A 17,651-nucleotide genomic window follows, 5' to 3' on the forward strand; every position below is an offset into this window, starting at 1 on the left:
TTAATTGGAGTTGGTGTACAACGCATTTTGCAAATAAAGAGTACAGTCAAACCTCGGATTGCGAATAACCTGGTTTGCAAGTGTTTTGCAAGACGAGCAAAAAATGTTAATAAATTTTAACTTGATAAACGAGTGACGTCTTGCAATACGAGTATTATGTACACTTTTTGTCTGCCAAGCGTCACATGATCACAACTGAACCAATGGTTCTTCTCTCCCTTTTTCTTTCTCTCTCGCTGTGGGATTGTGGGTAATTGTCTCCCATGCTCGGTCTCAGTCAGCGTCCTTCACTCGTAACTCGTAGTTAAAATTTAGTAGAAAAGCACTTTCCGAATAAGGGTGTAGCAGTGCAAGCGATGAATCTGTTTAACGACAATGCAATGTCCACATTTCCACAAAATCGAAAAGGAGGCAAAAGCAGCCATTGGAAAGTCACACAAAAAGAAAAAGATTCCAGTGAGCCAAGAGATAGCAGTGATTCTGTTAGTTATAGTGAAAGTCGTTCTACAAAATAACCCTCCTCCTCTCCTCTCTCTTGTCTCCCTCACATCATCCACAATTCATTTCAAAGGTAAAGTGTAGGTTAATTTTTTATGTATTTTTACTTTATATTTTGTATTAGTCATTTTTATATGAATATTTTTGGGTTGTGGAATGAATCATTTGAGTTTCCATTATTTCTAATGTGAAAATTCGCTTTGATGTACAAGTGCTTTGGATTACGAGCACGTTAGCAGAACAAATTATGCTCACAATCTGAGGTTTTACTGCACTTGCAGTGTGTTTAGTAGAGGATATAGGGAGATTTCAGAATTTTCTGATGCTGGATGCCCAGCTACTTCATGGGTATATTTTAACTGAGATTAGTAAAATGGAGTGTGATGCATTTTGGAAATAAACTCTTCAAATACAGGTGTATTAATTTGTAGTTTGACATAATGTGGCTCACAGAAATAATAGAAATGCTTTTGAAATTCAAAAACGTTTTGCAAAATTACTCAAGGACCTACTGACAATTAAAAACAAAATAAAAATCACTGGTTAAAATGGCCTCTTCATGGAAGAATCCGTATTGACATGTTAGTGGAATTCATAGTGATGGCTAGTGGAGAGGGACAGTCTTTGAATACCTATGACACTAGATAAAAAATAAAAAATGTGTCATGCCCTGCTTGTCAGATTCTCCTGTGCACCATGCTCCCTCGCTACCTCATGTTGAATCCCCGTGTTGCCAGCTGTTTCTCTGTGTATTTAAGTCCGCATTCTAGTATGTTTCCCCAGTCCTGTCATTGACGTTACAGTCTGCTTTTTCTTTGTGTTCAATGTTACTTCCCTAATAAATCCCTCGTTCCCCAAATCCTGCGACTCCTGCTCATGTTTCCCCGTTCCGTGCCTCCTTGAAGTGTGACAAATGCTTTTAACTGGCAGTGAAAAGGATTCATTTTTCTAAGAAAATAAAGAAATTCATCTTTTTTCCAGATTTTTCTTCTTTAGAAAATAATATACCAAGGATTCATGGAGTTTACTTGACAAGGACAGAGAGTTCCAGCAGCAGAGTACGATGTTCTTTTTGGCACACAATCTGGCAACCTTCCGGATACAAATTCACAAATGCGACTGGTTGTCACTATGAAACCATCAGTGAAGAATAGGAAGAACGGAGCTTCTGATTCACAAAAGAGTAAATTAGACTGTAGATGAAAAGGCAACAAAAGAACAGAGTTTCTGCTTCAATGGGTGTCACTGAGCCAGATTTACAGAGTTAGAGGCTTCACATTTTAAATTGCATATAGCAATCAGCTGTTCAATCACTACATTTTAAATCAATTTTGTTCTCAATCCTTAGTTTTTTTGTGGAAAAAGAACACAACACAATGATATATTTTCAATTTGTACCTTGGGGAGAGATATTGTAAGTGAAGAACACTGATATATGAATATCACAGTACAGTATGCTCTCAGAAGGAAAGTCAAAGATCTAATGGATACCTGCCATGGAAGCCAACTTCTTATCATTGGAGCATTGGAGACAAGGGGTGATCCGTGTTGTGTTTTCAGCTTTACTTTCTGTCAGACCCTGAAAATCTCTCTTTTGAATAACAGAATGAAACTTCAATAATAATCATTAGAGTGTTGTGAGGAAGACAGAATTGTCACAAAATCTTGGTAATGTTCAGATTGACAGCAGCAGCTTAAATAAAGATCAGTTTTATAGGTGATGCTATAGGTGTCACGCCCCGCTGGCAGACCGGCAATGGGAAGCAGCTGCCCCCGACCAATACCCAGTAACCACGTTGGACAAAAGCATGACCATAACCGCTGCCCGGCGTGAGGTAATGTTGATGTGTAGAGACATACTGAGACAACGTTTAATTTCCCTGTCTCCCATCTAGCTCCGTTCTGCTCTGCTTGCCCAGCCCGACTCTCCCTGCATCTTGTCTCAACCTCCCTTGTCTACTGCCCTTCCTCCCCTCGCTCTTCCTCCTTGTGAGTTCCCCGTGTGCTCTGTCTGTATGTTCAGACGGATTCCCCGGTGATCGACCCTCTCGCCAGCAACCCTGACCACGAACCCAGGATCCTGACTCTTACCTGCCGCTTGTTCCTGATCCCCTGGCTTTCGACCCTGCCTGCACGACCTAATCTCTGTCCACTCCCTTGATCTGTTACCTCTGACGAGCTCAATAAAGACTCAGTGATCAATCCCACAGCGGGTCCGAGCATATTTGTGACAATAGGGGAATTTGGAAAATGATTTAAATAGGAAATGACCTGTTGAGATTTAGGCTTGAATTTCTCACACACAGCTCTGCATTATGGCATTTATTAGGGAGTTTCAGTGACTTGTTTCCTGGTCCAGTCAGGCCTTCCCCCGCACTGCCATGCCCCCAGAAGTCTGAAGCCATTTCTGTGCAGAAACAAGGGGCACTCAGTCAATTCAGGGTCCCCTAAGCCTACAGTACATTCTTACATTATTTATCACCTTCCTGAGCTGATACTTTGATTCATACCCCAAAGAATTATTTTTCTGAATTTTAGCATAAGATGTGTGGAAATATTGAGTTCTTCTGTTGTCCCATTCATTTTTTTACATTTACTATTATAGTAATATCTATTGTTATTTGCATGTACATAGCTGTCATCTGATTGCAGTGTGATAGCCTTCAGATAACCATCTTTATTTTTTTGTCATTAATTATTTACAAAATCCAGCATTCAATAATCAACTATATAAATGAATAATGGTAACAGCACTGACAGCGTATTTATATTTAAATAGCTCACTTTCAATTAATCAAAATCTTTATTGACTGTTTAATCACATACCAACAGATTTGACATTCTTCAAATGCGGGGCAGTGTTTGCAGTAAGAAACACCTAGAGTGAGTAAATATACTGACTGTGGACATATTCATGCGCTGCATAAAAAGATTGTGCTTTGGCCACATTCAGTTAAGTGTTTTACATGCAAAATGACTATTATCTGACCAAACAAAAAGGGGTTAGAAAAGCTGTTTTACTGTAAAACTTTCTTTGCTACCTATTTTTATATGGACAAATCATTTGCTAGCAGTCCATGAAGCCTAACCCTTCGGCACATCTTAACGGAATGTAATTACAATGAGCCATGGGTAATTGACAAGCAACCTGGTCGGCACGGTAACGAGAGTAAGCCTGTCGTTTGTTATCTTCAGGAGGAGCTGGAATCAGGTGGGACGGTGCCGCTCACAAACCCTGAATGCCAATGAGCTGGCAGAGGCTCCGAAGTTTTATCGACTGTGGGGAGAGGTAAACTTCTCAGAATCCTGGAGCCATCACAACATTCATCACACTGTCAGCTATGTGGGTGTTGTTGCCCGTTTGTCAAGTGTTTGAGCTTGAAATGTTCTAAAGATTACACTCTGAATCAATGATGACTATATTGCGAAATATCCGCATGGAGCATGATTCGATCAGTTATAAATCTTGACAGTTATAGATTTCCCCTTTTCTTCAAAAAAGCAACTTACTTAAATGAGCTGAATTTCCAAGTCATCCAACTGTTGTTCCCATTGTCCTTCAGGCCACACTGAACTAAGGCAACCAGGAGAGACATCAAAGTTAAAAATACTGAATATTTAATAGGTGAGGAAGAGACTAAATTGATTTCTGATTCAACGATCTGAGAAGGTTGGAAATAGCTGTCTATTCAAAATTTTGTCTGCCAGGGAAAGTTAATCACTGTTTCCACCAATAAGGAATTTCTGCAGAATCCCTTCCAGGATCCAGGACTCAGGACCATCTCCTTCAAAGTCAAGCTGCACTCCCAAGAGAACATCTCCCCAAATAATAACCCTCAGTGCCAACGTCTCAAAACACCCTAGTCAACACCATGCATAGCTACCTAGCCTACTTTCTCGATGAATATTACAGTATGAAACCCACTGAAGCAGCACAGCTAAACAGATGATCAGATCACTCGCTCCAAGTGAGTCATAAGATGGGAAATAAAACCAAAAGTCATACTCCAGGGAATTTAAAAGCATATCAGACACTCAGCTAATAAGTGGAGGAAAAGAAACTAAACTTCGCACTATGATGAGAGTCTCAAGAGTTTAAGAATTTGTTTTGCAGCACTTCACAGGTATACACAATCAGGAACCTGAATTGTCCACTTAGTATTCTGGTGATGGAGATCAGTGGCAAGAATCTGTGGTGTGACATGAGCCCAGAATAACTTTATTTTCTCTCACTTTTCAAATAGATAAACACATAGGATTCTGGTATCACAGAATTATTTGGGTATAATGATTTAGGTGAAATTTACAGATAATCACTTGTACTAAAAACTAAATAATGGATTTAATGAAGTAAAGAAAAGAGTAGAAAAACTGTGCAAATTAGGGCTGGGTGATATCTAAAAAAATAACATGATAAATTTAAATTTTGGGGATAAAGGACAATATTGAGTCATTGAACACAGACACACACAAGAATACATGCACATACCGAAAGAAAAACAAAAGTTTATACTGTACTTCGAAATGAATTGGATTGCTGATGTGGTCAAGGAAAACAGATGTGCACCCAGTCTTGTTTATACTACAAATGGAGGTGAGCGAATGAAGTCCCTCAAATACCTCTGTTCACATTTACATTTTATTAATTTTATTGACACTTTTATCCAAAGTGGCTTACAGTAGAGAGAATGGTTACAATTTTTATGTGTGCTACCAGGGATTTCCATTTCTATTTGCAGAAGGTTTTTTCTTTTCCTAGAGTTTGGGCAATTTCACATCATAAATTTACATGCACTTGGGTGTCCTTCTGCTCTCTCAGAGATGGACTGCGATAATCTAGGTAGCCATAGATCTCTCCACATTACTTTTCATCACAAGACTCTGTGTCGTCTCTGCTATACATGCATGATAATCACAGGTCAGTGCAGACACAAAAATCTGGTGCCGCACTTATGGGGTTCGGTTGACCGCGCAGTCATGGCTGATGATGAAAACTGTGTCATTTGTCCATTGCGGACCCTTGCAGCTAGTCAATTTCCTTGCACATGAGCAGTTGACATGCACTAACGTGCATGACTTCCACTGAACATAATAATCCAGGTTGCATACCCACCATCCAGCATAAACCCCTGATGACAAAATTTACGTCACCCACCCTACGCATGGACCGAGAGCACACACGGAAATGTAAACTATGAATTGGCCTTAAGGCTACTTGCAACACTGGACCTAGGCAAATATCACCACTCGGGCCCCCTATCTGAGGCAAAGTGAAATTGGCTGGCAAGTCGGTGCCCCCTCAGAATTTGGCACCCTAAGCAAATGTCTCCTATATGATTGATCATTTTTCCTACTTCCGCTACAAAGTCTATAGTCCCTGGATCAACACTGAATTACTTGTTTGATATTGCCAATTACCAACGTGGACATCCAGGAAGGATGGAGTTTGACATGTCTCTTTACTATCTGCTTAAGCTAATGATACTAGATAAGGAAACTTATACCTAGGAAGAATATTCATGCATAAAATTTAAAAGTGATGGGATTATACTTCATCATAGCTACCTTTACCAAAATTGCAATTATGAGTTACCTACTAGGATTACATGTTATTAAAAATAACGAAGAAGCTGAAAAATGACCTGTAGACCAAGATGATGCTCCATTATAGTTATCGGCATTCTCATTGTTCTCCATTTTGGTTTGGCTTTGTTTGCCTAGTCTTACTGCACAAATCAAAGCTCAGGTCCACAGCACTACCCAGTGAGTCATCCATGATAGAACATGCTTGTGCTGGTCTTATGCTGTATACAGAGCTAACCTGAAGTGATAAAAAAACAGAAAATATCAAAAGTGGTATTTTCCAAGAAAGGCCTGTTTGTACAAGAAGCCATTTAAAGTCTGAAGTATAAATTTTGCATGGGTGAGATTTGCTGTATGACATGCCATATCGTGTAATGTTGTCATGGATAATCAGCTGGATGGATGAATGGATGGATGGATGGCTTAATAATAATCAGGACATGTTACTATCTGTGACTCCTGGCCTGATTAATGAAAATCCCACCTCCCTTGTCAGCTGATTTTAAATCAGAACAGTTATTTACTGGATTCCAGACTCCTAAATTCTACATCAATTAAACAAGTGTCATGACTGCCAAATTAGACACATTGTAGTCGGCTGCTTCCATGAATACAACAGGGAGGCCATTTACAATTATAATCCCTCCAAAACGGGCTAGAACATTTCCTTCTGCACTGTAATAATTGGAACATAAACCTCTATTTTTATTATCTGTTCTGGAACAAGATTTGAGATGTCATTATGAATCCATTTTCAGAAATTAAGAGTTAATTGTCGCTAATCTGTACCCAGTATAGCCTTGCCCTGAATTTTCAATGTTGCTAATGTTCCCAGTATACAAGGAATAGACAAATTCTTAACTGGCTAAAGCAACACTATAGTGTCCGTACAATACTGAAGTTAAACTCGGAACCTCTTTTATTTTCCAGTACTTCTCAGGTAGATAAGTCAGAGATACTTCTGAAAATACGTGTAGGTAAATCGGGGAAGATGTCTGTATAACACAAATCTCTGTTGGCTTGTACGGAATTTCATTCCTAGCATGTTTACCTTTTAGTTATGTACCACCTTTGAACATGTTGCTCCATAGACGAAAACACTTGATATTCAGTTCAGTTATCCCATATGATTTATTTTGGAAATGCTTAATTTTTGTAGGTGCAATGAAAATGTTATCTGAACTGGAAATCCATTCCATGTGGCTCTGATATGTATGTATCTATCAATGTCCCAATCCAACTCAAATTTAGAGCAAAATCACCCAGTAAACATGCTACACTTAGTGTATATTACTGTAAGATTTTTCATGTTAAAATCCTATGATCTTAAGTTACCTAGTGCCTTGAATTGTTTTTAAACAATGACTAAATGCAGTGACTAGAGTGGCCAGTGTTATTTGTGTTATTTGCACAGTCTGCTCTCTATATGCACTGTCCTGCACCACTGCTTACTTGTACTATTTGCACTGAGTCATTGTTGTCGTTGTGGTCTGTTATGTTTTTTATTATTATTATTTATCCCCCTAACAACATTTATAGTGTCCAGCAGCTCTTTGCTCTAGCTGTCTGCTGCACTGAAGTATTGTAATTTTGTTTCATACATGTACAATGACAATAAAATGACTTATCAGTCCCAGGTAACCCAGGGTGCAAGGCTGGGTTCCCCCATCACAGGGCACATATACAGGCACACACACACACACAGACACAGACACACAAAAAAACACACACAGACAGAAACAGGTTTGTAATTATATGTTTGTGGGGACTGTCCATTCATTTCTATGGGGAAAACTCCCATCATGACGACCTTAATCCTTACCCAGTCCTAACCTTACCCATAAGTAACCAAACAAAATATAAGAGATGTTTTTTGCTGCTAAATGGCTGTTTAACATGAATCTTAAGGGGAAGAGCCATACCAAAACAACACCATATTAGTATCTAAACTAGCGAGTTGTATTGGTGGGTTTTTATTATTTGGGGTTCCAAGCCCCCCCCCCCCCCCACCAAATGTGCAACAATGGCACTAGCCTATCCTCCACACTGTCCACATCCCTGCAAATTTTCACAAAGTCTCCCCCGTTGCTGTTAATTTGAGTAGTGAATCTGAATGTTAAACAAGCGTTTTAACAGATGAAAAAAATCTCCCAATATTAACAAAGGAGAATATGACACTGGACATAGGACACTGGACAATACACTAAAATTGGAGAAATAACAACGGAGAAACAATCTGTGACCAGGGTATGGGATGCAGACATTACAGTAAGACTCAGGAACCCAGTCCTCGGGGACCCCCCAGTCCATGTTCTTGCTCCCTCCTAGTTCCCTGCTAGACAGTTGACATTTTTGCTGCCAGCTGGCAGGGAGCAAAAATGTGGTCTGTCTGCAGGTCTCGAAGGACCAGGTTGAGAAACACGGCTCCAACATGTTGAACTAAGCAGTAATAATAGCATGAAGTCGTAGCAGTTAAGGGGGAAGGATGCTTGGTTAGGACATGGCACAGGGAGAGAAAATGTTTCTGAAAGGGTCTTTCCACCAACATTATTTGTACTAGCGACCAAGTGGAGGAGTCAGAGCTCAGAGACCAACAGTAGCCCACATCCCATTGAGTTTCCAGAAGCGGGCTTTGATTTCAGAGCATAAAGCCTGACTCATTTTGATTTGAGCTGGGTAACAATACCTGTTCCTCTTCATGGCTTTTCATACTGTTCCATACTGCAGAAGGGCTGCTCAGCCAGTAGAGGAAGTGTTGAATAGCTATTTAAGGCCAGAGAGTATGCTTTATAATTCTAAGTAGCTTCTTTTCAGCTAATCTGACCTGTGGTCTATTGTATGCTTTGACAATGTTGTGAATGACAGAGCACTCTGCGTTATCGGGACCTGTGCTCATCCAGCTGTGTCGCTCAGACACGAACATGTTAGCAAGTGAACGTGGCCCCAGAGTCCCGTCTTCTAATTGGATACTCCTGTAACATTCCTGCGTGGTCCGCAGTAGGCAACGCCTGCGCAGGCAGTGCACATCAAGTCTGTGAATGAACTCAACTGCGATTTATTTACAGATGCATGATCGCAATGCTGAAAATCTGTTTCTTCCACTCATGGACTTCCATGGCCGTGTTTATAGTCTACCGTCCATTTCGGGTGCAAGGTTTTATGAATTGACAGGGGAGGATTCGAGGTTGCTTGGAAAATCAGTAACGCAATCAGTGCTGGCTTTGAGCTATAAGTTCTTCTGTCTTCCTGTCTGATGGGGGTTTAGAAGAATCGTCACAGGGCTCTTGCAGACACGGCTCTGAACACCAATTAAAGAAAGCCCGTCTGTTATACCGGCACAACACTATAACCGCTCCATGTTCGATTTTCGGTAGCTCAAGCAGGTTATGATTGTTTCACGTCTTTACTGCACAGTCAGTGTCCATTATCCACATTGCAGTAAAAATACTGCAGTTTGCGGAGATTAATAATCGTGATCCTTTTTCAAATGATTGGAAAAGCTTTCCCATAGAGCTCCTGCTAGTGCCTACCTTGGCAAACAGGTCTGCGGATAAAAGTCAGTCAAACTACAATCCTGTAAAGACCCCAGAGAAAGGTACCAAAACACAAGGGTAAGTTAGTAATTTATCTTCAGATCCAGCACATGGTGCAAAGTATCATTTATACCTTATGGAGAGCCATTAATTTAAGGAAGGTTTTTTTTTTCCTGTGGTTGATGTGAATCTTGATTTGAGTAAAAGTACAGGGCGGTAATAATGAATTTTTTTAATTACATTTTTTATCTACTTATTTCCATAGCATATTTTTACTAAAGTTTTAGTGGACTGGGTATGAATGTAATGAAATATGCACAATGTATAGTTTTATCGTAATTTTTAATTAGTAAAGAAAAGGCAAAGTTGCAGGGAGTCGAGGAGATTTGGTGCCGTAGGTTGTGTTCAGTTCAGCTTCAATCCAAATAAGCAGAGACTGGCGTCAGTCAGTCAAGCAGCATGTGTCTCCTCTGCTCCCTCCCTCTACCAGAAGAGAACCATAAAATAAAAATCAGACCTCTCATTTATTCCAGTGTCGCAGGGTTCTCTCTGCCAAGTCCGCAGGCTTTTCCATGCAAACAATTCTGAAAGAACATAACAGAGCAGAGGTCCTTACCCTGTGAGATTTGGGTTTGAGAGCCAGCAGTGTCAGGGTGGGGGAGTCAAAATATTAAAAATTTAAGGGGCACAATGGTCAGATGGTGCATGGAAGTCTTAAAAATATACATCCACCTTTTTCGATCATCTAGTTAGGGTCAGGGTGCATTGAAGGATGTAGATGGGACAGTACAAATGGGACAAGTGTGTATCCCAGGGAAGTTACACACAAAAAATACGTATAGAATGGGGAACCAGTTTAATCACTAAATGTGTTTCTTTAGACTGCAAAGAAAAACAATGAAACCAACACAGTCACAAAGAGCTGATGTCATATTCGAAATGACAGCCATGAAGAAACAGAAGTTACTGTGCTATCTTGTAACTTTGCAGCAAATGGAAAACAACAGTGAGATGGAGACCGAGAGGAATATATCATAGACTGAAAATTGTGGACTGCTGTTGTGAAATGAGGAACTGTAAGTAACAGATTTTTTTTATTATGTGATGAAAATTGTGACGAAAAGAGGACACTACTATCAAAATAAGCTTGGATTTTTGGATTACGATCCCTACTTAGCAGACCATAGGTCGATGAAGAAATTTGGATTAGAAGTGAGAGCGAATGCAAGGAACTTTCACCGTGATGTGAAAAGCAAGCCAGTAATACACAAAAACCACAAAAGCTACAGAACCGAAACACTGACCATTTTTCTGTGTGTTTCCAGGTAGCCAACAAAACTTCAGATCAATGTAATATCCTGTGTTCCTGTGAAAATGATCTCACCCAGATTTTCACTTTGCCTGCAGTTGCCTTTGTTGCTTAAATAAGTAAAGTAATTTTATGCAGAAAAATCAATAATACCTTTCAAATGATATTACTTATAGGAATGCATGTGTGAGTGAATGGTGTGTGAGTGTGCCCTGCGATGGGCTGACCCCCCATCCTGGGTTGTTCCCTGTCTCGTGCCCATTGATTCCGGGATAGGCTCTGGACCCCCCGCGACCCAGTAGGATAAGCGGTTTGGAAAACGGATGGATGGATGGATGAAATCACCTATTATGCAACAGCTGTCAAAAACTGCTGCATTGTCTCAGTGTACTTCTTCTCAGACATGATGGTTAAATGACTGCATTTATCTCTATGCCAGCTGTGCATGTTACCTTGTTCGTATTGCTCATTGAGATTAATTCATTTCACAAGGTAAAACACTTTCCCTTCTCTATACTCTGAATGAGGGGTTATAAAAGCAATGATTTCTAATTTATAATGATGCCTTTTTCAGGTAGACATCTGTATTTTATGATCAAGGTCAAAGGTCAGAAGTAGTTTGCTGTGATTGACTCAGATGGTGAGCGACAGCCCCAGCATTTAAATGTCTCTTATACATCAGGCTCTGTGTTATGTATTGTTATATAGTGTGTTATATACTGCTTTACATCTACCTGTTTCTTATGGAATTCATCAATTTAAAAGAGTCACTCAGCCAATAGAGGGCGCAGTGGCGCGTAAGGCCTGGGTATGCCCTGCACGTATTGCCGATTTACCTGAAATACACGATTCGACTGTAGGTGGAACCCAGAATACCCAGAAAAAAAAACCCACACGCTGGAGGAAATGTTCTCACGCATACAGAGCTGAGGCCAGATTATGAGGCAACATTGGTCCCTGCAATTAGAAGTGCAATGGTGGGTAGCCATCCGTCAGTTAGGTTAAAAATACCGTTACTGCACATTGCTTATATAATGTGTGTGGCATAGTCAGACCTACTGTCAGTCAGCCTCCTTCATGAATAAAAAAAATAAAAAATTCAAAATCCCAGCTGCCTCTATTCCCCCGAAATTATCTGTGCAAAAACAGAAAGATATCTCACTGTATGCTCAGGAGCTGGTAGTGTCTGATTAAAATTCATTTATTTTTTTCTCTTAAATCCTAATAGGATTAAAACTAAATATTTCTTAACCAATTAGGTTGTTTTAGAATATAAATATTGTATCTACAACTGTGAATGAGTTTTCAGTGTGTTTCACCGGTTGATTTTTTTAAGGTATTGGCATATTACATAAAAACAACAAAATAATGTTTTATGGATTACTTTTTTATCCTATTTTTCATTGCAAATTGTAAAGTAACATCAGTTACAATCTTCAGTTACATATAGGCAGCAGCTAAATGATTAAATAATATATAAACACATTGTGTGAACCTGGCTGATGAATATTGTATGAATTACAGAGACTTGGATGGTGCAGGGGAGAGAATTGACCAAAAATAAAATGATATGCATTATGTATAAAAATCACCTGTGCCTCCGATCAAGTCAAATTTAAGTTGCATGCATAATGGTAATTTGAAAAAACCTTTTGATGGTATTTTTTATATTTAAATCCATTATTTATTTATTGGCACATTATCTATTCTGTTAGTCTGTCAGCAGACAGTTTGCCATGTCAGTCAGAGGACTTTTCAGAAGTGCTCTAAGAAGAATGACATCATGCTGTCTTGAATCACTGCCTCTCCCCCCCCCATCCTTAACAGGAGAAGGCAAAGACTGGGATCACTTCATGCCCTGTTAGATCATTGGACTTCCCTGTCCTTCCATACGTGCACGTGCAGACATACACACACACATACGCGGAAACACATACACACATTGTTTTCATATGATTATGGGGACTCACCATTCATTTATACGGGAAAAAAACCTAATCTAATCTATGATAACCTTAATTCCTACCCAGCCCAAACCTTAACCATAAGTAACCAAACAAAATACAAGTCGTTTGGCATTTTTAGTTTTTTGATTGCAGATTATTCCCCTTGTGGAAACCGAAAAGGTGGTCCCACAACCTCAAACTAAGAAGTTTTTCTCACATTGTGGGGACATTTGGTCCCCACAAAGTAATATATACATGACCCCACCCCATACCCCTCCACACACGCCCAATAGCCAAGGAACAAACCTTCACTGAGCAGTGAGGTCTGCATTGCTCTATAGACTGAGCATCTTGACCAGAAAAAAATGCAAAGATATCCATCACTGGAATTCATTAACACCTCACATGAGACACCCCCGCAGCTAATGAGTGCACTATGATACATGGCCGCCGTAGGATGCTTACATATTGATCACGGATCGATTCTGTATAAAGGGTAACTGTGCAGCATGCTTTCTGAGAAGTTCATTACTGGAGGCAGGCTGATGTTAATGCTTTGACAGGATCTGTGCTTCCACTTTGCATGTTAAAGGAGCTTTTCTGGAATGAAAGGATTTGCCTGAAATCTGAAGTAGATCTTAGTCAAATTCTTCACATAGCACAGTCCACGTATTCATATTTGTATGGGGACTCTCCATTCATTTCAATGGGCATAACTCTAATCCTATTTATAACAAACTTAACCCCCACCCAATCCTAACCTTAACCATAAATAATCAAACAAAATACAAGACTTTGGGCATTTTTGTTTTTTCTTTGATTGAATAAACAGATTTTTCTAAAACGTGCCAATAAGGTAAAAAGTTACAGGTTTTTATCACATAATGGGGAAATATGATCCCCACAATGTAATAATTACAAATTTGCCTGAACAGGTTTATTGTACAGCTAAGGTTAACTTTCAGCAAGTTTTGCACCTTCTAACCGCAGTATTGAAGGAAAAGAGTGTGTCTGTATAGAATTTGGTTACGTGTTTCCCCAGCCTGATATGTTAGTCTATCATTGTGCTCCAGACAATGTTAAGACCGTCTTTTCACAAATGAAACCTTTGTCCACATGAGTCGGTGGTCAGTGGTGCGTGGAACTGGGTCCTGGCATGACAGGGAGATACTCCCCCAAAACACACACCGCAGCCAGGATGGCATGAGAGACTATCGGAAAGAAGGATGAAGGCAGCAGGAAAAGAGGAAGAGGCAAAATGAGAATCTCAGGGACTTCGCTCGGGAGCAGATTCAGGACGGGACAAGAAAATAAGGAACGGAGAGGGAAAGGCTTTTTCAAAGCAGGAAGAAAAAAACTGTGGAATACGTTAGCTGAAAAGCAGCGGAAAACAGAGAGAAATGAAGGATGGAGGGAGCACGTGAAAGGGTGATGATAAGAAGGGAAGCGAGAGTGAAAGTGGTGGGAGAAAAAGAGTGAGGGGAAGATTAGCAATAGAGGGGGAGAGAGAAAAGAGGAAACGAGGACGCCCTCCCCGCGTGCTCCCTATCTGTGAGGAGCACAGACCGCAGAATGCAGTGCCCGGAAGCCATGGAAACCCCCCGCCCCCCTGTGAGAAGCACGTTCAGCTTCAGACCTGAGCAGCAATTACCAAATGCTAGTCATTTACAGGATCTACTGTTATTCATTTGTGCATATCAGACTGCAGTACATTCCCTGCTAACAGCAATAACCTCAAGTTGTGCATTCATTGTAAACGGTTCCCTAAAAGAGCCTGTTAATAAAGCCATTTTATTTGTTTTATTCTGAAAGGTTAATTCATGAATTCAGTTATTTAAGATCTACAGTTTGTGATAATTTTGTGTATGTTACATGCGCTACTAAATGCTACTTAACTCTAAAGAGATTTTATAGAGCAAGTATATCAGATAGAAATTCACCACTGCATTCACACGTCAGTGTGATTAATTGCAGGAGTTATACACCTACAATGAACTTCAGAGACCCAGCACTGAGAGGCCGTATTAGATCTATTTTATATCATGTCAAATGCAAAGCTGCATATAAACTCTACGTCCCACAATATCCACAGTCAGGTTTCAAAGGCGAGATTTCAGAACATGACCGTCCCAATCAGGCATTATTTAATTTCTCTGAACCGTGCTGCTTAATTAACAGCCCCACTCGAAATCCTGCTCAGGTGAAAAACAGCAGCAGCAGGTGTCTTGCCTGAGCCTGCGTCTCATTTACTGCCTGGCATGTTCAAAGCCCACCTACGGAAAGCTTCGCTGAACTTTCTGTTTAAATGCTACGACCTCAGACTTCTGATTCCTCTGCTATAATTCACTTCCAGTGCTGAGATTTCCCTTGATTGATACTTTATAGGGAAATAATCTTGATGTTTTGTGCAGATTCTATCTCTCCCTGTCTCTCCCTCTCTCTCTTCCTGCTTCTCTGTGTCTCCCTGAGTCTGCAAGGCTTCAATATGCCCAGCGATTCAGTAAGAGTGCCAGAGTGACACATTCCACTGAAGGTACTCAGTGGGGTGCCCTCAGCAGTGACCGAGCTTCCTCTCTGTAGCCGAAGCTTTCATGGCACAAGCAATGGAGTCCAGCAAAGGTGGCTGCTGAATGCCTGCAGAGGTATCACTGGGCCAATGCCAAGTGCTCTCTGCTGTATATCTCATCAACCTTTCGCACAAGCTGCAGAAAACAGGATGCCTCATAACTGACAAATGCTGTATAATCGTCCCATAATGTTTCTATGCAGGGCTGCACTAGCCATTGCACACACCGGGCATTTTCATGATGTCTGACAGGTATGTGGAGCAGCAAAATTTATCATGGGAACCCACAGGGTCCATTTTTAATCCAAGTTCTGCCCGTTTCTACCTTCACATAATCCAACCTGTTAATAGGCCTCCATCACCAGTCCTATTACCTAATGACCAACAACCAATGCTATTCTCTGCTTATTAAAATGCCATGCTTTGCTTACTGAAATCACCCATTGCGATGTCCAGCATCCCACATGCAGTGAGTAAATCAAAGTGTGATTTATGCATGTAGCTGTCAGAGACTGGAGGACTTTTCTTCACTTACTGAAGAAGATGTACTCTGTGTAGCTGCTCCAGATTTTATCATCCCTGTACTGGTTGATGAAGGCGGCCGTCCCAGTGGAGTTGCAAGCCACCATGTGGAACCCAGCCTCTGAGAGGCGGTCGAAGGCCTGCTCCAGGTACGTGAACTTCAAGTAGAAGCGGGAGGTGTACTTTTCCGGGGGACGGTCCGGGTCTCGGCTCTCGTTGAGCGTTTCGCCAAAGACTTCTTTGGCCAGGGCGATGCGGCCACAGACCATGATCCGTGCCACGCGGCGGAATTTGGCATCGGCCTGGTTGTCGCGCACCGTGGTGTAGGAGCCACGGTAGCCAAGGGTGATGAAGCCTGAGCGTTTGTCCGAGGTGGTCCGAGCTAGGTCGCTGCCCTGCGAGTTCTCCTCGATGTCGCTCTGGCAGCCCTCATCATTGCCGGAGCTCTGCTTAGCCACACGTGGTCCCAGCAGCCGGAGGAGTTCCGCCAGTTGGAAGTGCTCAGCCTCCCGCTGGAGCCGCTCCTTCTCGGGGAAATGCTCAGGAAGAACCAGCTGCCGGTCGCGCAGGAAGTCCAACACGTAGCGGAAGAGGAAACCGTCACGGTCGATGAAGAAGCGGCCGCGGCTATCGCGGGGCAGGTCGCGGAGTGGCCGGCGGGAGAACATGGCATGCAGCGTGGTGTCTGGCACGCTGACCAGCGTCGAGTGCTTGGTGACATACACCTGGCCTCCGACGTTGAGCTCCACCACCTCGGGGAAGGGGCCTGACACCTCACTGATGGGCAGAACGCTCTCCCTCAGGGCCATGGTCCCTGGAAACCAGTCAGAAAACCAAGCAAAACCAATGCAGAACCAATGCAGAACCAATGCAGCAGAAGGATAAAAGACCAAAGACAAAGAAAAAAAAAACCTGGACAGCCAGCAAAAGCAAGTCAGACAGCCAAGGAGTTGCTGAAGTTAATCTGGAATGAAGAGTACTACATCCCTGCTAAAAAAGAGGAAAAAAATGAGAGAAAAAGAGAGAGAAGAGGAAAAGAGAGGAGAATCTGATTCCCAGATTCTCCGATTCTCAGCCAGAGCACCAGTGAGAGAGACAGTGCAGAGTGTGATAGACTGACATCCACGTTGGGAAGAGAGAAAAAAATCAGTACTGCTCAGCTCCCAGCATCATTAGTCTAACGGCTGGGGAAGCCGCGGTGACGTCACCCCGAGGGTGAGAAAGAGAAGGGGGGTGTGGCCTCCCGAGGCCTCCTTTTAAAGGTATAGTGCTGAATTTGTCATCACATCATCAGTTTCTGTCAAAATATAAATATAATGAAAAAAATCAGTACTAACACAACTTGTCCTGTTATAGAAATGAATATCATTCACCCCATGAAGTATTGACAGAACAAGATATAAAAATGTTTGTTACCTTGTGTTCATGAAATAATTTCAGTTGTACATACAGTAACACAGAGCACCACCTAGTGAATGTTATTTGTTAAGGCATGCACAGACACTGGAAATTACCTGAACATTAGTCCAGTCATCATTTCAGGCAGTTTGTGAAAAAATATGGTATGTTTTTGCTGTTGTTGTTGTTATTGCTGCTGTTGTTGTTATTATACTCCATATTTGACAGCCAACCCAGCACTTGTACCTGTTTCAGCCATTTTGCAAATTACAAACAGTAAAAGTCAACCTGCTGTT

The 17,651-nt window shown here is 41.3% G+C and overlaps 1 protein-coding gene across 2 annotated transcripts in view; it reads right to left on the bottom strand.

Moving 5' to 3' along the window:
* LOC125721159 (BTB/POZ domain-containing protein KCTD8-like) overlaps window positions 1-17,119 on the bottom strand; it is a 45,928-nt gene extending 28,809 nt beyond the window's left edge. The window contains exons 1-3 of one of the 2 annotated variants that reach the window (XM_048997188.1): window positions 15,971-17,119; window positions 10,132-10,198; window positions 2,489-2,905 (exon numbers count right to left, since the gene is read on the bottom strand). In XM_048997188.1, the coding sequence (XP_048853145.1) occupies window positions 2,824-2,905; window positions 10,132-10,198; window positions 15,971-16,766 (945 nt within the window). In that variant the 5' untranslated portion in view covers window positions 16,767-17,119 and the 3' untranslated portion in view covers window positions 2,489-2,823. Of the gene's footprint in view, window positions 1-2,488; window positions 2,906-10,131; window positions 10,199-15,970 lie in introns of those variants that run through there. The other variant, XM_048997187.1, reaches the window with a different exon arrangement.
* Window positions 17,120-17,651: the final 532 nt, after the last annotated feature.

Source organism: Brienomyrus brachyistius, unplaced genomic scaffold (genome assembly GCF_023856365.1).
Source record: "Brienomyrus brachyistius isolate T26 unplaced genomic scaffold, BBRACH_0.4 scaffold32, whole genome shotgun sequence".
Taxonomy (NCBI): domain Eukaryota; kingdom Metazoa; phylum Chordata; class Actinopteri; order Osteoglossiformes; family Mormyridae; genus Brienomyrus; species Brienomyrus brachyistius.